The 22,548-nt window shown below is 47.1% G+C and overlaps 8 protein-coding genes across 8 annotated transcripts in view; 5 read left to right on the top strand and 3 right to left on the bottom strand.

The window, feature by feature from the left end:
• Window positions 1-798: 798 nt before the first annotated feature.
• On the top strand, window positions 799-1,890 carry LAESUDRAFT_755820 (uncharacterized protein; the record flags this gene model as incomplete). Its single annotated transcript, XM_040912080.1, has 2 exons — window positions 799-1,711; window positions 1,769-1,890. 2 exons carry the CDS (start codon window positions 799-801, stop codon window positions 1,888-1,890), a joined length of 1,035 nt encoding a protein of 344 aa, XP_040768053.1.
• Window positions 1,891-2,851: 961 nt separating this feature from the next.
• LAESUDRAFT_711534 (uncharacterized protein) lies at window positions 2,852-3,854 on the top strand (the record flags this gene model as incomplete). Its single annotated transcript, XM_040906840.1, has 5 exons — window positions 2,852-2,907; window positions 2,983-3,243; window positions 3,294-3,457; window positions 3,515-3,589; window positions 3,640-3,854. 5 exons carry the CDS (start codon window positions 2,852-2,854, stop codon window positions 3,852-3,854), a joined length of 771 nt encoding a protein of 256 aa, XP_040768052.1.
• A 1,279-nt stretch (window positions 3,855-5,133) lies between these two features.
• LAESUDRAFT_644894 (uncharacterized protein) lies at window positions 5,134-5,774 on the top strand (the record flags this gene model as incomplete). The annotated part of the gene is made up of 3 exons (XM_040903884.1): window positions 5,134-5,273; window positions 5,300-5,373; window positions 5,431-5,774. Coding segments are annotated over 3 exons (558 nt in total), but the record flags the coding sequence as incomplete, so codon positions are not given.
• A 2,547-nt stretch (window positions 5,775-8,321) lies between these two features.
• On the top strand, window positions 8,322-10,131 carry LAESUDRAFT_755817 (uncharacterized protein; the record flags this gene model as incomplete). Its single annotated transcript, XM_040912079.1, has 2 exons — window positions 8,322-8,664; window positions 8,774-10,131. 2 exons carry the CDS (start codon window positions 8,322-8,324, stop codon window positions 10,129-10,131), a joined length of 1,701 nt encoding a protein of 566 aa, XP_040768050.1.
• A 143-nt stretch (window positions 10,132-10,274) lies between these two features.
• LAESUDRAFT_793351 (uncharacterized protein) lies at window positions 10,275-10,642 on the bottom strand (the record flags this gene model as incomplete). Its single annotated transcript, XM_040913941.1, has 1 exon — window positions 10,275-10,642. A coding segment is annotated over one exon (222 nt), but the record flags the coding sequence as incomplete, so codon positions are not given.
• Window positions 10,643-14,849: 4,207 nt separating this feature from the next.
• Window positions 14,850-16,263, bottom strand: LAESUDRAFT_734810 (uncharacterized protein; the record flags this gene model as incomplete). The annotated part of the gene is made up of 5 exons (XM_040910543.1): window positions 14,850-14,882; window positions 15,565-15,657; window positions 15,703-15,783; window positions 15,805-16,108; window positions 16,214-16,263. 5 exons carry the CDS (start codon window positions 16,261-16,263, stop codon window positions 14,850-14,852), a joined length of 561 nt encoding a protein of 186 aa, XP_040768048.1.
• A 1,546-nt stretch (window positions 16,264-17,809) lies between these two features.
• On the top strand, window positions 17,810-19,198 carry LAESUDRAFT_793343 (uncharacterized protein; the record flags this gene model as incomplete). The annotated part of the gene is made up of 6 exons (XM_040913940.1): window positions 17,810-17,847; window positions 18,098-18,407; window positions 18,463-18,691; window positions 18,756-18,856; window positions 18,971-19,107; window positions 19,153-19,198. The coding sequence occupies 6 exons, from the start codon at window positions 17,810-17,812 to the stop codon at window positions 19,196-19,198; spliced, it is 861 nt and encodes a 286-aa protein (XP_040768047.1).
• A 583-nt stretch (window positions 19,199-19,781) lies between these two features.
• The window catches only part of LAESUDRAFT_644523 (TPR-like protein), a gene marked incomplete at both ends in the record, with an annotated part of 3,623 nt that continues 856 nt past the window's right edge, over window positions 19,782-22,548 (bottom strand). The window contains 3 exons of the mRNA XM_040903863.1: window positions 19,782-20,594; window positions 20,647-20,760; window positions 20,869-22,465. Of these exons, the coding sequence (XP_040768046.1) occupies window positions 19,782-20,594; window positions 20,647-20,760; window positions 20,869-22,465 (2,524 nt within the window). The remainder of the gene's footprint in view (window positions 20,595-20,646; window positions 20,761-20,868; window positions 22,466-22,548) is intronic.

Genomic DNA, 22,548 nt, shown 5'->3' with positions numbered 1-22,548 from the left:
GTGCAGGTCACAAAAGCAGACTTGCCCTTAATTGGGTTAAGTGCTTTGGTGCTTTGTGACATATGCCTCCATTACCAAAATGCAGTCACCAATGCATATGAAATATATCTGGCGATTCTTTGCAGTGTCCACAAGCTCATCGAGCAGTCTCTTGGGAGGGGCTCATCCAATTGGCGTGTACTCAATGCATGTCCGGCATGTGCATATGAGGTATGTATTAGTCAACTGCATCATTCTTTAATTCTAACAAGGTTTATTGAAAAGCTCGAAGGTGAGCCTAAGCTATGATGGCGCCATATGTTCAGCATGGATGGCAACAACTCCCTCAAGCAAATCACACAAGTCGGTGAACGTCACTGAGGAGATACACAAGTCTTCGAAGAAAGTGATTATCATCTGCCAGACGAGTTCGTCAACCACTTTGCAGGTGAGGTCAAGGGTGGCGCACGCAAGCAGCAAAGCAATCATGTCAGCAACTCATTGCAAGATGATGTCGACGGTGACACAAGTGATGAGGAGAATCAACATGACGATGAAGAGGGCGACCCCACGGATGGTGCAGATGAAGTTGCATCATGCACAAGAACTGGAAAGCAGCTGCGTCAGAAGATAAGAAGCAGATGTGAGGTATATTCAAGGAGATGGGAATATTTGCAAGCACATGCCGTCATGGCTTTATCTTATGGATATGTGACATGACAAGGAGTGGTGAACTGTAAGTTATATCTTTGGATTGCTATAAGCTGAGCTAACTATGCAACTCAAAGTGTGAAGTATCTACTCACGATAATAGCTAAGATGGTTGACGTACTCGAAGATCGAAGCCTGGGACACTATGACATCGGGTGTGGCTTCGAAGAAACAATCAAGCGAAGCTCCCTCAGTCCTGAATGGCAGCAGCTGCTGTGCTGCATGATCATCAACACATTCCATGGGTATACACACAACTATGCATGTCAGACCAAGAACCACCCCAACATCATTGAAGGGACAGACCTCGAAGACAGCGAGACTTTCGAACATGTGTTTAGCGCATCGAACAGTCTTGCTCCAGTGACTCGGTACGTCTCTGCTTACCGTCGACACGTCTACATCGATGAGTACTTCCATCAATGGGATGACGAGAAGTACGTGAGCCTTAGCACGATGATCTACAATAATTATATTCAAGCCCTCAATATCATCGAGATGGAGTCCATTGCTGTTGTCGAATCTATGCAATCACTAGATGTCAAGAAAGAAGACCTTGTGCAGTGGCATGCAGAAGAGCACTGCTACTTTCAGACTCTCAGACAGGAGCCGCTCTGGGATGTATATGCGGTAGCATATGTTGAGAAGTTACAGGAGTGGCAAAGCATATGTGCTCAAGTTGAGACCGATGCAGGTCTCTTCCTCACTTCCATTCCATCTGACTATACATTCATCTCACTGACTGCTGGAAATGTCGACTACTATGCTGAAGTTTCACATACACAGAAGCTGGAGACAAGGCGTCGATATCTCGAGGAACGTGAGTGTACCTTGTTGCATGACCTGCTGGCAATGGAGGTGCAAATGAACATATCACAGCGCTGGCAGCTGACCGATGACAAGTATGTCAAAACAGCCAAGTATGTTGCAATGTGCACATATCACCATGCATTGAACAACCTACAGCAGCTTGTTGTGCAGCGACTGTTTGAGCTGCACAAGCTGAATCTATCTCAGACAGGTGCGTGATTTTTTCATTTGATTTATAGATATCCGCTGAACATTCTACATGTTTCAGCCTATCGTGCTCGCACACACATTGTGAAGTCTTTGCAAGCTCGCTGCAAGGCCATACGGCATGCCGTCAAGGCATACAATACTGCTGCACTCACAATCGATCCTCCACGCCCGATGCTGTAATTGGTCGAAGGCGTCACATTATAGTTTCCTTGATGAGTTTACTCTGTTACAGGACACACGGAATGATGTTCGTGATAGGCCATGGACAAAGCCAGCTATCTGGGAGCTCATGAAGAAGTCATTGCACATTGAACATGCACACGAGGAGCTGATTCGCTGCAACATTGAGGCGTGCTGGCTGTATACTGCAATACTAGATGAAGAGCAAATCTTTATGTCTGTACTAGAGCACACACACCAGCATGACCCAATGCTATATCCTTCACTACACGAGTTCTGTGAGAGGTGGAGGAACGTGAAAATCTGCCATCTTGCTCAGCTGCAGGAACTAGCTGACCTCAACAGCTTCACGTGTGACCTCTCTCCTGGCAAATGCAAGGGTGGTGCTGCAGCTGCTCTCAAGCCACTGGTAATTATCTCCGGCAGTGTTGTCAAGCAGGAGCAAGATGAGGATGAAGGACTTGAGGCACTCGATGAGGACATTGAAGGTGATATCGGTGGCCTTGTAGATTATATTGCTAATCTGTAACTACTGTACATATTATGGTTCCCTGCAATCAAATCACCTCACCGTGTTGAACATTCTTGTGATTTGAGTACTGAGAGCAATACAAAGTGGCACCGCACAGTGCACACTAACTCTCTCGTGATAGTATCATGCTGGACTCAAACTATGATAAATTGTGTTCTTGAGGATTACGGCAGTTCTACACTGTCAAATACAGTAGTGCAAGTGTAAGTACAGCATCTATTATAGTGTCTGATGCATAGACTGCAGTGTATACATGTGAGGTGCATAAAAGTGGCGGGACTCCATTCTACAGCCACAGACAAGCTGCAACCACAGTCGAGCTACAGGCTTGCACTCTCACGACTCGCATGTCATGCACTAACAACTCACTTCGCACCTTCTTCTTACTCAACTACCTTCCCATTCCCAAGTCACCTCTGTCTTGATACCATGAATAAATACTATGTCGTTCTCAGAGGCAAGGTTCCGAGGATCTACACTGAGCAGTGAGTTTAAATGAATTACTTGAGATGCAAGTGAAGCACTCAAATCAGCTCACTCATGCTCATCATTCCATGCAGGCTGCCAGTCACCCTGGGTGCATATAAGAACCCACTACCAGTTGTTGTTCATGGCGTGAACATTGACGAGGCATATGAAGTGTTCAAATTGCAGCCAATCTTCCGTGACACAGCCGGAAGTCTCGATGAGCCTGCTGATGAGGTGGTGGACCAGATTGTGAAGGAGTTACATACCTCTCACATAGCAAAGATGATTCTAGGCAATCACAAGGTGAAGTACATTGTGTGGTGTGGGGCGAAGACCGGTATATTCTTGAGCTGGTGAGCTTTTCATCCGAAATCAACAGATTAACTATGCTCACATTTTTCAGGGCTGACTGCAAGCCCAATGCTCAGAACTTTCTGAATGTGAATCATCAGAAGGTGAAGAACCTTGACGAAGCCATCACATTGTACATGTATAAAGGGATCTTACCTGACATGCGTCATTATACTACTATGGAGGATTCAGTATTGCGATCGCGCATCGTAAGCGGTAAGTTGGCATGCAGACTCATTCGCAAGTGCTTTCACTGAAGTCGAATCTCATCAGATGACATACAAGGCCACATGAAGCCATTAGCATCTGTCAGAGCTGACGAAAATAGCATGTTCAGATTCTTCCAAGGTGCGTGCCTAGCTCATGACACATCACTGATATACATTGATTGTCAGCAGGTCTTACGATGCAAGCGCAGACTATGCATGTTCACACAGGAAGATGTGACACAACTCAATTGCAAGAGGCTACATGGTGCAATGATTCTTCTGACACTGGCCACACTCACACAGCCCGAAGGGCGGCTTCCACCTCCACACAGCAAACATCAGAAGCTCACATTTCCATGCCTGCTGGGAAACTCTCACCTGTGCCTGCCCACCTCCATATGTGATCCCCACTCAGCAGTAGTTCATCATTTCAGCAAACACTGACAGAACAAAGTCCCACCGCGGGGTACAAACATGTCATGAGGGGCAGAGGAGTCCCATCTGTGGGACCAATGACAGACAGATACCTTCACTCTCATGGGTATGCTCTCGCAGTGCGTGACCACATTATAAGGGCATTTGAAACTGCAGATGATGTTATAGAGTTTGTGCAGTTGCTTTCCTTCAAAAATTTGCTGCCAAGCAGAGAGGTACCAGAATCTGAGCTGGAATACCTTCACTCCATCATTGAACTGCATCCTCCTTACCGATATGACTGATAATGTATATTGATTGTTGTAGAAACTACTTAAAATGCGAAATTTCTCTGGAGCTGAAGGAGTGGGTGTAATTCACGTGCAATAGACTTTGAGATCCCATCAAATGTCAACAGACGAAAAATCTCACGAAGTGCTTCTGACCAAGTGCTTCTCTCCGAGGATCATCACACATTCTAATATGGCTCAGACTGCAGCTGAAAGGCTGCTTCAACACCTCTCGAATGCCAGGTGCAAGAGCATGGCAAGAGCTCTGAAAATGTCAACGACACCTTGGTGGCACAGGCACAAACAGAAGAAAGTATACAGACTTACTCCCATTGAGAAGGCCCTCCTGGTCAAGAAATGATGGAAATGCAAGGAGACACTGAATGAGGTGCTGAATCAGGTGCGTGAAGAGATCTGGAAGCAAGTTTTCATGCTCAGGGAGTGCTTTCAAGACCACTCTCACGACTACTACTATCGCCTGATCATGCAGCACCCCCGCAAGTCACCCAACCATCGTAAGGTCAATATATGGAACACGTTTCAGCACCGAGAACTCCGCCATCTGAATGACAGTGAGTTCTATTATCACAGTCACCTGTTCCCTGAGATTGACTGAACATCGCTGTGAACGATCAGCCCTCCCACCAGACATTCCCAAGTACAAATCATCAGATGTTATGAATGACTTACAGGCAAAGTGGAGTGCAATGTCAAAGGAGGAACGTTTCACGATAACTCAAGATGACATCAAGAGCTTGGAGGAGAAGTGAGATATGAAGAAGTACTCAAAGCATAATGTCACACTCGCTGCATTCTCTGATGCTCAAATGACTTTGGTGGGGATTCAGGATGAGGTGAGTAGCTTTATTTGTCGAGTGGTGCCCAATACTAACCTGACCGGTCAGCTGCAGGCTCTCAGCATGTGCACTGGTGTCGAGACCCTCTTGATCACAGTTCGAACAAACTCAGAACTTTACAGCTTGTCTTCTACAGCAACCAATGCCTTGCAGATTACCTTGAGATGACGACAAAGACCTCAGTTGAAAACTACGTAGTACACATGGAAGGGTTCATGATCTCTGGGATTGAAGGTACCCTTCTATTCCATATGCTTATCCTGTCATGCCCTAATGGTGTTCGGGTAGGGTTATTGGTAATCATGTCCAGCAGACGCTCCAGCTTAAGGCAAGAATCTCCAAGCTGGTCCTCGCAAAAGCCAGTAAGTATGATATCATTCTGTCTTGCCATATATTCACTAATGCATGTTTAGACGAAGTTTCACTGGTCCCGATCAAATGCATGGTCTACCAGAACTTCGAAGAGAACATTACTGCAAAGTATCACCTCACCATCATCAATTATCTGCTCAAGAGGTTCTGTTGCCCCAGTGACATCAGCTCAAAGAGCGAGCTGGAGCTTCTGCTTCATGCTTGGAAATCAGGTGCAACGTACTGGGAATATCTGTCTGATGAGGAGTTCAGACAATGGGAGACCATGCAGTTCAATGTGAAGATGGCAGAAATGTGTGGCAACAATGACAACAATGGTGACGACGCTCACATCAACATCACCGATCATGCCTATGCAGCCAGAGATGAAGCAGGCTTGCACCATGGATAGTCGATCCACCTCGAATGTCAATGACACTGCTGCCCTGATTGCTACCACATTCCTTGCCATCACCATGGTCTCTGCCCCCATCAATTCCACTCCCCCCCTCCCCCCGTTGATGCACCTACCTCGTCCACTACCACTGTGCATGTTGTCGATATCTTTGCTGCTTCGATTGAGCTGAACAAATGGTGCAGAACATCCAGTGAGCTGTTCGCCAATTTCATCAACCTCAATGTCATCTCCTCATCTGATGGGTCAGCTGTACCTATCATAAAGACAATGAGGAAGCTGTGTTCTGACAAGGGGAAGAAACGGGGCCCACATAACAGGTCAAACTGAGCACAGGAGGAGAATGTCAGCCCCGTAGCCATTGCAGATGTTTGAGGTGGTCACAGCAGATGCATTGACGAGCAAGCAGTATAGTTGGACTCTATAGGCATTGATCTATGCAGGTGCCACCTCATTCTGTAGCTTGCCTGGCAGGGGCTTGTAGTCTCCTGAGAATCTTGTTGTCAAACTATGTTTTGCTCTCACATTGTCTATCATTCATTTGTTCCATGTCTATTTCATGCAGAATATACTTCCTGATATTATACTCTAAAGAGATAATGAAAACTCCGTGGAAAAAATGAGTCTGAGTCATATGTTGCTTGTCACCATTGTGTCACGGTTTTACCTGACAAGTCATTATAGGAACAAATGCTATTAAGAAGCATATCATTTTTTGTCATTTCTCGTCGCACTAGAAGTCACGTGACCTAATAAGATAAGATAAACGAGGCATCCAGTCACATGACCTCAGATCTCTCTCGGCATTGTCACGTGACACTGAACTCCTCGGCATGGCGTCATATGTCGCAATCGCCATGACGCCATATTGCGTGCTCAAGAGGAGCTCCGTCTCCACGAGTTATCATTAGGCAGCCAATCAGGATAATTGGGACACATCGTACGATTGTAGCACCATCCAGTAGAATAGCGTGTGACTCGCTTATGTAGTACTGTACAGTAGCTAGACAATCATGTATATAAGGACCAGCGAGACGAGGAGGAGACCTCAGTCTTATTCTCCTTCGTCCACCACTACCATCACAGAGGGGTCTTACCAGACACTCTCAGTGTGCTATACATATCTTTGCATTCTCACCGTTGTGATAGCACCTCTAGCCTCACCAGTAAGTTTTGCTCTGCGACCAGCTACTAGGCCTCGTCAGTGGGCACGTCGTATCGCCACAGCTCGTCGCTGTAGGCTCTCAGCCAGGAGACCCTCAAGGGGACTCCTTATTTTGGTTGTCTATCTTTGTCGTCGGCGTGCCGTGACATTAGAATAAGACTGACCTTTTACGCCCCTACCAAGTGTCTAACACTGGTAGCCGCGCATTTTCGCCCAGAGATACATCCGCCCAGGGCAGGGCTTTTTCCACACCACTTCCCTCATACACTTCTTCCGCGTCTCTACCGCCTAAGCCGCTTCCTTCCTTTAAAAGGAACAGCGCTGCACCAACCGGTAAAGCGCCTCAAGTACACAACGGTATCGTTCCGCCCAACGGACGCTACCACCCGTACCAACGAGACCCCCGTCGCACTCATCGTCTAACTCAGGGGAATCTCGTTCGAGCGAAGCCTCCACAAGCTAGCTCACAAGGCATTACAGCGGAGCGTCGCCAGCAAGAACGCAAGGTTAGCCTCTGGCTCGAAGGCATTCCAAAAGACGCGCTTACCCCATTCATTCCTCTCCAACCCCCTCATCCCTACGCTACATTCCCCACCATCGACGTCCTCAATTTCGCGCTCTCAAAGAGCTATCATCCTCGTGGAATCCACGAGAATCCTAAAGGCACTCTTCCCGAAAACATCGCCCCGACCGTATACGCTACCATCCAGCGATACAAAGTCTTACAGCAGCCCCACATCGCGGCCAAGTTCACGGAAGAGCAGTTACAGTGCCGAGATAGAATTCTGCGACATCTATCCGTTATAAACGAGCGCATCGGAGCCGGACACGATTTCACCTTCATCGATAGGCGCATCGCTATCAAGCTTTGCGTAGGACTAGGGAAGATTTCCTTCAAGGGAATCAATAAAAAGCAGGAGCGCGTAGGAAAGGAGATAGTGAAGTTTGAAAAGGAGTCGTGCTACTGGCCCTACTAAGACCAGTAATATCTTTTTGTATCCCGAGTTTCATGCCGAGATACGCAATCGGCTTTATATACGAGAACTACATAGTGAACTTCTATCGCCCGGCGCAGGGACAACTCACAGTCATCTGCACCGCGTACTTCATCTATCAACCTCTCGTCACCAATTGGCAACAAGTACTCTATCACTACACGATACAAGTACACGGGTACACCACCTACTCGGCACCATTCCGGCTCATCCCTGATCTTGAGAAAGAGCAAGAATATTGGCACGACCGAGCAGAAGCTCTACGAGAGGAGTTAGAAGAAGAAGGACTTATCGAGGAGAACCCCGAGCCCTTCTAAGGCTGAGAATCGATCGATTAACACATTGTCCGTCACATCATTCCCATTATCCTCGACATCGATCCCCATGTCTCAATACAACCTTGGAGGTGTTTCGTTCCCCGGAGGACACACAATGAGTGAGCCTGCTGACCCCTGGAGGAGTCAGGCCACTTCCACATCATCGGAAGCAGGACCAGCTGCCCCTGCTGAAGAACCACACAACAGCAGCACACCCAAGGCGTCGGAAGTAGTCAGAAACCCGTCGCCCACTACCCTGCCAGCATTTTCCACACCTCAGACTTGGGAATGGCAGGGAGTCCCTTATGCAACCATTGAGAAAGCTGCCAATGCCGCTGCACCCAACACCATCCCAAACGACGTTAAGGAATGGGTAATGAATGTGGTACAGTCATTCGTCATGAGAGACTGTAAGCTCGTACAAAGCTTTACGTCAAAAAATGGATGAGCGTCACGAACGCACGGTGGCCTCATTGGAAGAAGAAGTACTGGCTCGAATTCACGTCGAAATAATGGCAGTAGAAATACGAGAACAGTTAAAAACTGCAAGAGCCCAAATCAGCACCCTCTCCACCGACAACGAACGGCTCATCAAGTCAAATAATAGTCTGACAGCCGAAGCCCAAGCAATCCGCAAGGACTTCGAAGATTACAAGGATGAAGTAAAGGGTCAGATGGACGCCCTTTACGGCAACATGGTCACCCTGAAGGAGGCCCAGGAAAAGACCACCACCTACATCGTTGGCTTAGAGTCTCGACTCAATAATGCCATTATCAATGCGCCCCCCACAGGTATCCAACCACCGGCCGGCCAATCTAGTCAGTCGCCCCACCAAATCAAGCTCCCCGACCCTCCCAAGTATTCAGGAAGAAAGTCGTCAGAAAACTTTGAAACGTGGTTCACGAACCTACTCATCTGGCTCGACTACAACCATTTCACTGATGACAAGGACAAAATACGGCAAGCCAATGCGCATCTGGAAGGCGGAGCTGCTCTATACATGAAAGAGTATGCAATCAAGCTCGCCTCCGGACAAGACGTTGGTACATGGGCAGAATACACTAGGAAACTAGAAATGGCATACAAGACGCTTGACCCCAAGCGCACGGCACAATCTTTGCTAGATGCACATTGCGCAATCCACCACAAGACAATGATTGCCTTCGCGGAGAATTTCAGGGCATACGCCCCCGAATCAGGATACTCCAACGAAGATTTAATCGTCAAGATCAGGAAACAACGGTCAAGCCACATTCAGACGGTCATGTCGGTAACAGAGACTTTAGATCCCTCCAAGATCCCAACCACTTGGATGGACTACCTGGAATTCTGCCTAGAAATTGAAATCAAACATCTCCAGCAGATGTCGGGCAACAAGTCTACCGTACAAACCACTGGAACCAAGGCGACTGCCCCTAAAGACCCTAACGCGATGGACACTAGCACACGAATCGCCCACGAACTTTCCCCGGAACAAGATAGGTGGCTGGCAAACAAGCTATGCTTGTTTTGTGGAAAGCATGCCTATGAACGAGGAAAAAGGTGCCCCTCCCCCAAGCCAGAGTATAAGGGAAAGAAGTTTCAAACCCGATCTACCCCACGGCAGGACAAGGGAAAGGGCAAGGCAACTAAGGTGCGACAGGTGGGAGAAGAAAGTAGCGAGGATTCATCAGCTCAAATTGCGGCACTGGAACAAGCAATTGCTGCACTTCGCGGGATGAGCACAACGTCAACTACACCACCGTCCAGCAAGGGCAAAAGCAAGGTGAATAGCGCAGGCACAGCATCAATGGCATCGGCATCTACGGTCAAGGACACCAATGCGAGAATCGTCGAGATAAACGAATTCTCAGAGGATTTTCATTACGAAGTGTAGACGAGTCTGGTGTCACACTTCAGGACAATTGTATTAGTACCGTGAGAACGAATGTACCTAGCGACCATATATATATCACATGAGCAGGTTTTTCTAAACATTCGATTGAATTGCCGATAAGATTCGTATCACGGAAGATCCAGACAACGGCACTATTGGATTCTGGAGCATTCTCCTGCTACATCGACCAACGATTTGCTGAGAAGCACGGGTTTAAGATGATACCTCTAAACCATGAAATCTGAATCCTTAACGCAGACACCAGCCTCAACAAGGGTGGCGCAATTACTCATCGTGTAGTCACAAGCATCTTAATCGGGGGGCACCGATCAACCGAGAGTTTGCTCGTCACAAACCTTGGACGCATGTCAATGATCCTTGGCATGAAATTTCTACAAGAACACAACCCCCGAGTTGACTGGGAACACAGAGAGGTCACGTTCTCAAGATGTAGACACACGAGGAAGCAACGAGTCAAAGTATGCGAAGAAGAAGTCAACCTTCTATCGCAACCTCGGCTCGAAGATGAAGCAATTCTCTCTGACGTACACATGGATGACGGGTGGGATCAGGAAGATAACTTCATCAACTGGATAGACTTGCAAGACCAGGATCTTCGTAACATGGTGCACGACATCCTAGGCATAAGCAAGAAGGTGAAGAAGCATTTGGTAGAACAGCCGGCAGAAGAGACACAGGACAAAGAATATTGGTCCAAATTCGTCCCTCCAGAATTTCATCAATTCGGAGATGTGTTCTCGAAGAAGAGCTCGGAAAGAATGCCGACGCGTAAGCCCTACGATCACGCAATTGATCTTGTCCCAGACGCGGCAACCCCGAGACCGACAAAAGTATACCCTATGTCCTTACGAGAGAAGAACTCGCTCGACGAATGGATTGACGGCGAACAAGCCAAGGGCTACATTCGACCATCTAAATCCCCTTACGCCGCTCCGGTGTTTTTCGTTAAAAAGAAGGATGGGTCTCTCAGATTAGTCCAAGACTACAGGGCGTTAAACAGTGTCACTAAGAAGAACAAATTCCCACTCCCCCGAATCAACGATCTCATTGATGGACTCTCAAGGGCTAGTATATTCACTACACTAGACCTGAGATGGGGGTACAATAATGTACGCCTTCACAAGGGAGATGAGGAAAAAGCAGCGTTCATTACCCATAGAGGGTTATTTGAACCCACTGTCATGTACTTCGGATTCTGTAATGCCCCTAGTACCTTCCAGGCCATGATGAACGACGTTTTAGGCGATCTCATTCGCACTGGAAAGGTGGCAGTCTATATAGATGACATCATCATCTTTACGGATAACCAGGAGGAACACGACCATCTGACCAAGGAGGTCCTACAACGACTCTGAGACAATGACCTGTTCGTGAAACCAGAAAAGTGTCACTTCACGACCACTTTCGTCAAGTTTCTAGGACTCATAATCTCAAAAGGGTCGATACAGATGGACTCAGAGAAGGTCGATGGCATGCTCAAATGGCCGGTGCCCACCAAGGTAAAGCAAGTACAAGCATTCCTTGGATTAGCAAATTTCTATCGACGATTCATCAAGGATTTCGGATCGATGACCCGACCCTTGACTCTATTGACATGTAAGGACGCAACATGGAAATGGGAAGAACCTCAACAAAAGGCATTTGAGGCCCTCAAGACTGCATTCACCTCCGCCCCAATTTTAGCGCTCCCCAACGCAGTCCGTCCCTTTAGATTAGAAACGGATGCCTCAGACTTCGCCACAGGCGCAGTCCTTGAACAGTTGGGAGAAGATGAACTTTGGCATCCTGTCACATATTACTCCAAATCACTCAATGAACACGAGCGAAATTACGAGATCTACGACAAGGAAATGCTAGCCATCATTCGGGCTTTGGAAGAATACCGGCAGTACTTCGAAGGACACCCTCACCCGGTTGAGATATGGTCGGATCACCTTAATCTTACCTATTTCCGTCAAGCTCAAACATTGACCAGACGACAAGCACGTTGGTCACTTTACCTTACACGTTTTAACTTCATTCTCCATCACTGCCCCGAAAAGACAATGATGCATGCCGATCCTCTGTCCAGAAGGCCAGATCATGAGAAGGGGGTGAGCAATGACAATTCAGGGCAGACTTTACTTCGGCCCGAATATTTTGCCATCCATGCAATCTCAGCCACTCATTCTTCCGAAGTTGATGATGCAAAACTTCTAGAAAGAGTGAAATTGGCACTGCAAGATGATGAAATGACCAAAGGTTACCAGCACCTACTAAAAACTGGCAAGCGAGAGTTTGGAAAAGATCTCCAAGAGTGGAACTTCGAGCACGGATTGCTGCTACGAAGAGGAAAGGTCTATGTTCCGAAGGACTCTACGCTGCAGAATGAGCTGATTAAATTACATCACGACATTTCCACCGCCGGACACGCCGGACGATGGAAAATGCAAGAATTGATCAGCAGGAATTATTGGTGGCCAGGGCTTACCATTGATGTCAAAAAGTATGTCCAAGGCTGTGTGGCTTGTCAAAGAAACAAGACGAGCAAGCAAAAGCCGTATGGACTACTACAACCTAATCCAGTACCACAAGGGCCTTGGGAAATGGTTACCTGTGACCTGATTACACAGCTACCGCCAAGCCCAGACCATAGGGGAGAAAAGAAGACTGCCATTTTGGTAGTTGTCGACCGATTCACCAAACATGCTCACTACTATGCCGTAGACGACACGGTGACAGCATCTCAAGTAGCGTCGATTTTCTACAATGAAGTATTTAAACTCCATGGAATTCCTAGGCAGATCATATCTGATCAAGGCACCCAGTTCTCAGCCAAACTATTCCAGGAGTTTTGTCAGAAACTTCACATTAAGTCGACAATGTCTACAGCTTATCACCCTGAAACGGACGGACAAACCGAACGAGTTAATCAGATTCTAGAACAATACCTGCGCATGTACTGCAACTACTGACAAACCGATTGGGCCACATTATTGCCCACGGCAGAGTTCGCATACAATAACCAAGTCTCAGAATCGACAGGATTATCACCGTTCTTCATAGAGCATGGTCGACACCCCCGCATGGCACCCAATGTATTGGAAGGGATACAACATCCATCCCTGGAACATTTATTCCACAACTGTGACCAAGCACAGGAACAAGCACGTGCCGCTCTGTCATTAGCAGCAGAACGTATGAAATGGTATTTCGATCTTAAAAAGCAGGACGTCCCTTTCAAAATAGGAGACGAAGTGCTTATCCGAGGCAAAGATCTCCATGTAAAAGTCAAAAGCCAAAAGCTTGCGACTCAAAACTATGGACCATTTAAAATCCTCGAAAAGATCGGGACCGTATCGTTCAAACTGCAGTTACCAGCAGACATGAAAATACACCCTGTGTTTCACGCTTCAAAGTTAATCATGTTCCATCAAAACTCGATTCCCGGATGCATACCTCCCCCCAACCCTCCAGTCATCATCGACGGAGAGGAAGAATGGGACGTAGAGGATATCCTCGATTCAAGAGTCAGGTATAACAAAACCCAGTATCTCGTCAAGTGGTTGGACTATGACCACAGCGATAATACTTGGGAACCATTGGAAAACCTCACGAATTTCAAAGACAAGGTAGAGGAATTCCATAAGACACATCCGGACGCTCCAAGAGCTAAGCCACGAATGTGCAAGGCACACAGAATTGCCCTGTCTGACCACCCTGATGAGTTCATGTTTTTCTTCCGCCTTCATCCAAATGCCCGAGCCCCCTACAAGGGATCTAGTGAAGCTGTAGGATGGGATGTCAAGTCCGTACAAGACTTAAACATTCCCCCACGTTCCAGAATGCTCGTTGGCACCGGGTTGGCGGTTGACCCCCCAAGATGGACATACATTCGAGTGGCACCCCGAAGTGGGCTAGCCCTCAAAGGAATTGATGTCGCAGCAGGGGTAGTAGACCCAGATTACACAGGGGAAATCAAGGTTTTGCTTGTTAACACGACCAGCGAACCATTCGAAGTCAAGACAGGTGATCGTATCGCCCAGTTCATATGCGAACGCTACGCTCCAGGAATCATTTCGGAGGCAGATAGTTCACTCGCAAAACGAACAATATGAGGCGCCAGAGGCTTTGGCTCATCGGGACGATGAACCTTGAGAAGGGGGTGATGTCACGGTTTTACCTGACAAGTCATTATAGGAACAAATGCTATTAAGAAGCATATCATTTTTCGTCATTTCTCGTCGCACTAGAAGTCACGTGACCTAATAAGATAAGATAAACGAGGCATCCAGTCACATGACCTCGGATCTCTCTCGGCATTGTCACGTGACACTGAACTCCTCAGCATGGCGTCATATGTCGCAATCGCCATGACGCCATATTGCATGCTCAAGAGGAGCTCCGTCTCCGTGGGTTATTATTAGGCAGGCCAATCAGGATAATTGGGACACATCGTACGATTGTAGCACCATCCAGTAGAATAGCGTGTGACTCGCTTATGTAGTACTGTACAGTAGCTTGGCAATCATGTATATAAGGACCAGCGAGACGAGGAGGAGACCTCAGTCTTATTCTCCTTCGTCCACCACTACCATCACAGAGGGGTCTTACCAGACACTCTCAGTGTGCTATACATCTTTTTGCATTCTCACTTTTGTGATAGCGCCTCTAGCCTCGCCAGTAAGTCTTGCTCTGTGACCAGCTACTAGGCCTCGTCAGTGGGCATGTCGTATCGCCACAGCTCGTCGCTGTAGGCTCTCAGCCAGGAGACCCTCAAGGGGACTCCTTATTTTGGTTGTCTATCTTTGTCGTCGGCGTGCCGTGACACATTGGTGACAGTGAGCACACTTGTGCCATGGAGGGTTTGTCATCAAAACTATATAGTAGCATCGTAAATTGTGCTGCCTACTAGTGATAAAAAGGACACAAAAAACGGTGGAGGAACGCTTCCGATATAAGAGATCGGCATGGTCGCTGTTGGTGGCAGTGAGCATGCACTCTGCACCTCCACTTATGACTATGGATATTAGTGGGATTGCTTACAGTATATGATAGGAGTGCATAGAAGAAAAAACGAGAAAAAATGATAGAGAAATGTCCTACATAGAGAAGAAAGAGCATCGCCATCGTCAGCAGCGGTGGGCGTGCATGCCGACACAGTGAGCACCGGGTCTCAATGTGGCCCAGAAGCAGAGACACCGGGGAGTGTGGCCACATGCCTTATCAGGAACGGGCGTGGCCTTATCAATCCCTGATCATTCAGCCACTCAGTGGCCATCGCATTATATCAGCAGGGGAATTTCCACGTACTCTAACAGGAAATAAGCGACGGTATCTACGGTGCTACTGGTGATGGGGGAGGAGCACAGCATTTGGGCCTAGCTAGGCTGCCAAATCTGGTCTGCACGACAACCTTACTAGGCCAGATACACGTGAGGTCCAGGTGGACAACCCATGCATGACAAACGGACATGGACCATCATTCGTGCCCCATTCTTCATCAACCTCATGCACAGACATAGCCTCTGAAGGAGTGCTATCATCCAAAAACCATCAAAGAATGGTGACAGGTGGTTCATTTTTCAGATACTGGGAAAGGTTCTCCTCAGCGATTGACACATCAGCATAGTCACAGTGGTTAAGCATAAGCTATCGCAAAGCTGCAATTACAGCATGGTGGCAAACTAGCAATGGAGTGCACTTAAAATCTTCCTCACTGGGTCGACAGGGATTAGTGAATAGAATCGCAAGCACTTCATCTAGATCGCACCTTGGCAGAGGTAACACATTGTACATCTTCTTCACAGATTGGGAAAAGGCAATCGCATTCGCGATCATTTTCCATTGACCTTTTGTAACTTTGACAATGAACAAATTGTGCCAAACTTTGGCAATCAACATCTGTTCAACAAATGTCAATTCACGTAAAACAGGCGGAACATCACCAAGCCACAGTCCATTCACCAGTGCGCATCTCGGTAATCCACGTTTGTGTTCCAATACAGATCGACAGGAGTCGCACCAGTGTATGAACCTAACACTGGCCATAACGTGTACCACATCAGCAAACAAGACGGACCCATTCAACATTGTAACGGGGTCTGTACGGGCACTACACTCGTACCGCATTATGAACTCTCCATCCCTACAAAGAGGAGAAAGGTCAACAGTTTCCATTTGTACTGAACTGACCTCACGTCCAGGAACTAAGCATCCACAGATGGCACACAGCTCTTCATACACAGCACCATTGTCCATTGAATTGTGCCAATCCTGCAAGATACTCAAACGGTGTTCGTCATTCAACGGCTTCGGAGGAAACAATGTTGAGCTAGGGGCACTCGGCATCATCAGTAATGATTTGGGCAGAGCCGCCTGTGTAAATTCTGGTATGTCAACAGGTTTGAGAACACGAAATGATGGATATACCCTGGAACACAGCCAACAGCGATGAGCTAAAATGTCCTGCACAACTTCATTCAGGGTTCATGAGCCACACAGCACACGTAACCCATGAGCACCAGCAACATTGGTAAGTGAACCAAAGTCAAGTCTGCCAATGAGATCCTCGATTGAAATTTCTGACACAACACAACCAAGTTCGACATCAGGCACCCCCATGCAGCAATTGATGACACCGGTAAACATGTATCTTTCACTACCCATCCACCGAAGTTGTCTGCTCAAGATCAGGAATCAGTTCAGCAGGCGGCAATTGAATATGCAGCATCCGTCAGGTGTAAACGTGTGCAACCCATCACTCACATATTCGAAAATCACAACAATCGATGGATATACCATATCACATTGATGTTCCATCAACAAAGATTGCAGACCGTTCAGTGAGTGCATTCGCGAGTCACGCCCTATGCAGTGCAAATGAGCAGCATCTCTCATAAACCCAATCAGACATCAGTGAGCAATGAATGAGAGAGGGATGTCAACTGCGATTGCAGTAACGTTTTGTGACCAGGTGGAATCCATCGAGCTTATGAGCTTGAACCCCTTAACCGTTGAAGGAACGGATAGGAGGCAGCACAAACCAAACATGACAGAGAAGTCAAGTAGTTCCTCCATCTAAAAAATGCAAGATCTCTGAGTGACACCCCCCACCAAAGGGCTGCTGTAGCACTGAAAGCGATGTGACAGTGCATGCTCAGTATCAGCACCCCCACCGGAGGGGTGCAAAATCTGTTAGAGCAATGTGACTGCGCACACTCAGTACTGGCACCTCCCACCAGAGGGCTGCAAAATCTGTTAGAGTGATGCAACCACGCACACTCAAAACCAATTTCATTAATGTGGGCTATAGTCTGATGGGGCTGCGTGTGCTCAGCAACATAGTTCGAAGTACTGCATGTATAACCTGTTCATGGCCAGGTATCCAGTGATGAACGATGTACTCGATGAAGAACAATGCAGCTAACACAAATGTACGATGCCATTAGAACATTAGTCGACATCATAATGAGCAAGAGTAACGTACCGTGGAAAGCGAAGTTGGCCGCAATACATATATGTTGCTCAGGGGCACGTAAACAGTGAGGGACGACATAGTCAATGAAGACCAACACAACTGATACAAATATGCAATGCAATTAGAACAGTGGTTGAGATCATAAGGAGGAAGAGTTATGTACCATAAAAAGCAACGTTGACCGCGATACATGTAGACATGGGCGTCGCCATGAAAAGGCCGAGTACGAGCGAGTGGTAAATTGAAAAGTGTTGAGTATATAGGAGTTCAACCGATGAGACGGAGAGACCCAGGCTAAGGAGCGAATGACGTAAAGAGAATGATGATGTAAAAATATTCCCTTAAACAGGTCAAACTGCATCTTAAGGATCATGTAAGCTGCAGATCATCCCCATACTGTAATAGCCAAATTTGTCATTTGAAACTGTCGCTCGACCTGGGTAAGGTTGCAGCCAGTCAACACCACCATGTCGAGGTGCTGTCCAGGGATGAGAGCGATACGAGTGAGGAGTGGGATTGGGAGGAGAGTGAGGGGGAGGGGAAGGGCCCTGGAGACTCAATGTACCACGATTACAGGCAGATGCAAAGGATGACATTTTTGGTGAGCAAGCTCAAGGAGCAGGAGGAGATGATGAAGAAGGAGATGGGGAGGGTGATGGAGTTGATGGAAAGGTTGGGGGTTAGGAGGGAGGAGGAGCAGGAGGAAGGGAAAGGAGAGGCGGAGGAGTTTGGGATTGATTGTCATGATTTGAGTTTGGAGAATGTGTTTGTAGATGAGCAGGACCATTCCAAGATCGTGCATTTTTCTTTCCATTTCACCCATCGCTGAGGATTGCTGATGGCACATGCAGGCATGCATCATCGACTGGGAAGTGACAATGACCCGCCCCCCTCTGGGCATGTGCACACATCTCCACCTTCCTGCAATCCTCCCCCTTCACTGCCAAGATCTTCCATACCACGAGCGAGAAGCTCGCACAGTGACCCTGGGCTGGGACCATCAACAGGTGGCCAGTCAACCTCGTGCAGATCATGGGGGAGTAGCTGCACCACGAGGCAGGTGGGGTGCAGCTGTGCATGGTGCACTAGTGCTTGAAGTGGGATAGGTGAGAGGAGGGGCTGGTGAGGAGTATTTTGGGGGTAGAGGAGGAGGAGAAGGAGTGGTTTAGGAGCTATGTGCAGGAGGGGGAGGAGGAGGGGGGAGAGGACATCAGTGAGGACTTGGCCAGGCTCACCGGTGTCAGGGTCGCCGATGCTGGCAGAGAGCACGAGTGATGGGGAGGATGCGAGGCATGTGGGGAATGTGAAAGGTATTGGCAGTGGTGGCAGAATCGGTGACAGCAGAATTGGTGATCTCAGTGGGGGTGGAATGAAGAAGGGCGTGATGGAGGTGCCTGGGCACCCGCTGTGCCATTGGTGAAGAAGGTGGTGGAGGTGGAGAAGGAGTGGGAGAAGGAGTTGGTGCCTGCAGAGGATATTGGTGGGGGGGTGGGAAGGTGAGTTGAGGAGGTGATTGGAGGTGTGGTTGCATGTTGGTGGAGATGGGGATGGGAGGGTGAGGTTGAAGAGGAGGTGGGAGGGACTTGAGGAGGAGAAGAATGAATGGAAGAGGTGAGGGGTGGGGTCCTGTGGCTTTGTGAGTGAGTGTGTGGAGGTGCGCTTGATTTCAGCTTTAGCATTTATTTCCAGTGGTTGGATACGTTGTTTGCATCGCTAGCTTTTTTTCCTGTCTCTCTCTTGCTCACGTTCATGCTCAATGTATAGCTCTAGATGCACATGCACCCCTCTGCCCATGCTGATGAATGGCCTAGTCTTACATATATAATCTGTACATGCTGATGGAGGTCTCCTGTAATTCATACCGTGACTGCCTCTGTAGTGCTCATGTATCTAGCCAAGGATTATTATTCAACTGATTGTGTCCAAAAGATGATGCACTACATGGCGGCGGGGGGTCATCCGAATGATGATTTGTGCTATGTTCTTGCAATAAACACATGCAATGGCTGCTGACCATAGGTTCCATTTTTTTGCTTTCGACATGAAGCAGAAGTTTCTCATCCACCATTTGTACACAATATTTTTCATAATATATATACTTGTACAGTTAATCACATGAACATACACTACAAAGGAGCTACAACCTGCAACCTCAAATAGCTACGCTGCATCACAAACCAAAGTGTACAAAAGGGAGCCATGAATAGAACTTGGATGATATCTTAGGATCCTGTTGCAACTTCTCTACTGCATAATGCAATGCCCTGGCAGCCTGTCTATAATCTGGTAGGCTATCATCAGAGAACAACTGAGAATAGACATCTTCTGCAACTTTAGGGGCAACATCATCCAGAATTGACCACATTGTTGCAATTACCCCACCATAGCCAATGAACAGCATCCCTGCAGCCAGATGGACAGCTTCATCTGCCAGTCTCTTGTCACCAGTGGCTGTCTGACAGGCTGACAAAAAGGCCAATCCTCCATGAGGACGTGTCACTCTGACAACGTCAGATAGCTTCAAGCGTTGCTTATTTGCAAGCAGCAGTCCACTGTTGACTGGGTTTCGTAGGTCTTGAATTCCATGGCATGCAAAATGAACCCAGCTGCACTTTTGTAGCTTGTCCAGTACATCCTCTACTGTTCCATTAGACTCTGTGAGCAAGACCTGGTTGGAGTTCAGCCTGCTGAGCCTTTCCTTTATCTTGGAGATTTCCTCTTGTGTGCCTGGAAGCTGAGAGAATTGACCATCTGAGCTTGGCTGAGCCACAGCCAGTAGATTAATGTTCTGTTGAATGATGTCTTCAGATGGCAAGATGAGTGCACTCAGGGTGGGAGTGTATGATGATATCACAAATTCTGACACCTTGACATTGGGTCCAGTTGTTCCATAGATGCCTGCAGCATGAATAGGAAGAAATGTCAAAGGGCCAGTTGGACACCAAAAAATGCGGCTCAGGTTTTTGGATGTTGCAGTCTGCTTCTAATTCAGTTATCAGTGTCAAAAAAAAAAAAAAGGAAAACACAAAACATACTGGATAAGCAAGTGCATCTAACACTGGCTTGACAACTTTGAACCATAGCTCAGAGAGTATACTCTCATAGAATTTGTATGAGTAAGGCAGATGAGACTCCAATCTTGCAACCCTCTCATCTCTATCAATGATATTGAAGATAGTGTGGCCAGGATGGTGAAAGGCTTCATTTGACATTGTGCTTGTAGGCATATCATCTCTATCAGCGATGTTAGAAATGACACGACCATCCTTTCTGAGCATTTCATTGAGTGATATTCCAAGATCAAATGCATCGTTATATGTGAGATCACTGAGAGGGAGATGGATCACATCTTCTGAGCCAGTCATGATGATCAAGGCATCACAACTTAATTGACTGCAGTTAAGAATGATCACTGGCCCAGAATGAGCACATTCATAAAGCTGGGCCAGCTTCTTTGGCATCAAAAATTGATTAAACCCTGGCATGGATCGAATTTTGAGCAGCAAACTTTCCCACTTAATTGCAAGTGCATGATGCTGTTGAGCTTGTTCTTCAGATGATTTCTGTTCTGTGTCATATCTATAGCTTGCTTGTTCCAATTGCTTTGAGATCTGATCAAATTCATTTGCAAGAATTGAATGCTTGGCCTTCAAGTCATCAAAGGAAGTACGCAATTGCAATTGCTGTCCCCAGACAACTGAATTTCCTTGCTCAAGCCATTCAACAGCAGTGTTATAGTCTTCATGCTCAACTGCTATGGCAGCAGCATCTCTGACAAAACCTGTCGCCTGAGTGAGTGCACTATAGCGCTTTGAAAGGGGCAATCCAAGCCATGCCAGTTTTGAAAGCAAATTCAATGTAATATCACAGGCTTGAAAAAGGGATGAATGTTGCAAAATGTGAGCACAACGAACCCATCTTCTACCAGCATTGAATCTCATAGAAAAAGAGCCAGCAGATGACTGAGCAGCCAATGAAAAGTGAATTATGGCCTTTTGTAAATCAGAAAAATCACTGAAATGCTTAAAACGATTGAAGAAGGAGTTTCCTAGATTGCTTAAAAATATATGCTTGTTTGCATGATCATCTGGTGTGAGCTGCATTGCATTTTGACATGCAACAATGGCCTGATCAACATCTGCAAGATTACCCAGGTGCTGAAAGCGATTTAGAAAGGAGCTTCCAAGGTTGTTAAGATAACTAGGCTTGCTTGTATGATTATTTGGCGTAAGCTGCACTGCTTTTTGATGTGCAGCAAGGGCCTGATCAACATCTGCAAGATCACCCAGGTATTGAAAGTGATGTCCAAAGGAGTTTCCAAGATTGTTAAGATAATGAGGCTTGTCTGTATGATTGTCTGGTGTAAGTTGCACTGCTTTTTGATATGCAGCAATGGCCTGGTCAACATATGCAATATCATGAAAATATTTAAAGCAGCTTAAAAAGGAGCTGCCAAGGTCACTGAGATGGTGAGCCTTATTTGGATGATCATCTGATGCGAGCTGCACTGCTTTTTGATGTGCAGCAATGGCCTGGTCAAGATCTGCAGGATCATTCAGATACTCAAAGCGCTTTGTAAAAGAACTGCCAAGGTTGGTAAGATGGTCAGGCTTGCTTGCATGATCATTTGGTGTGAGCTGCACTGCATTTTGATATGCAGCAATGGCCTGATCAATATTTGAAAGATCTTCAAAACGTCCAAAGTGAATCAAGAAGGAGGTTCCAAGGTTGTTGAGATGGTAAGCCTTATTTGGATGATCATCTGATGCGAGCTGCACTGCTTTTTTATGTGCAGCAATGGCCTGGTTAAGATCTGCAGGATCACCCAAATATTTAAAGCGCTTTGCAAAGGAGCTGCCAAGGTTGGAAAGATGGTCAGGCTTGCTTGCATGATTATCTTGTATGAGCTGCACTGCTTTTTGATGTGCAGCAATGCC

The sequence above is a fragment of the Laetiporus sulphureus genome (genome assembly GCF_001632365.1).
Source record: "Laetiporus sulphureus 93-53 unplaced genomic scaffold LAESUscaffold_5, whole genome shotgun sequence".
Lineage (NCBI taxonomy): Eukaryota > Fungi > Basidiomycota > Agaricomycetes > Polyporales > Laetiporaceae > Laetiporus > Laetiporus sulphureus.
This window is presented reverse-complemented; position numbering and strand designations above follow the sequence as displayed.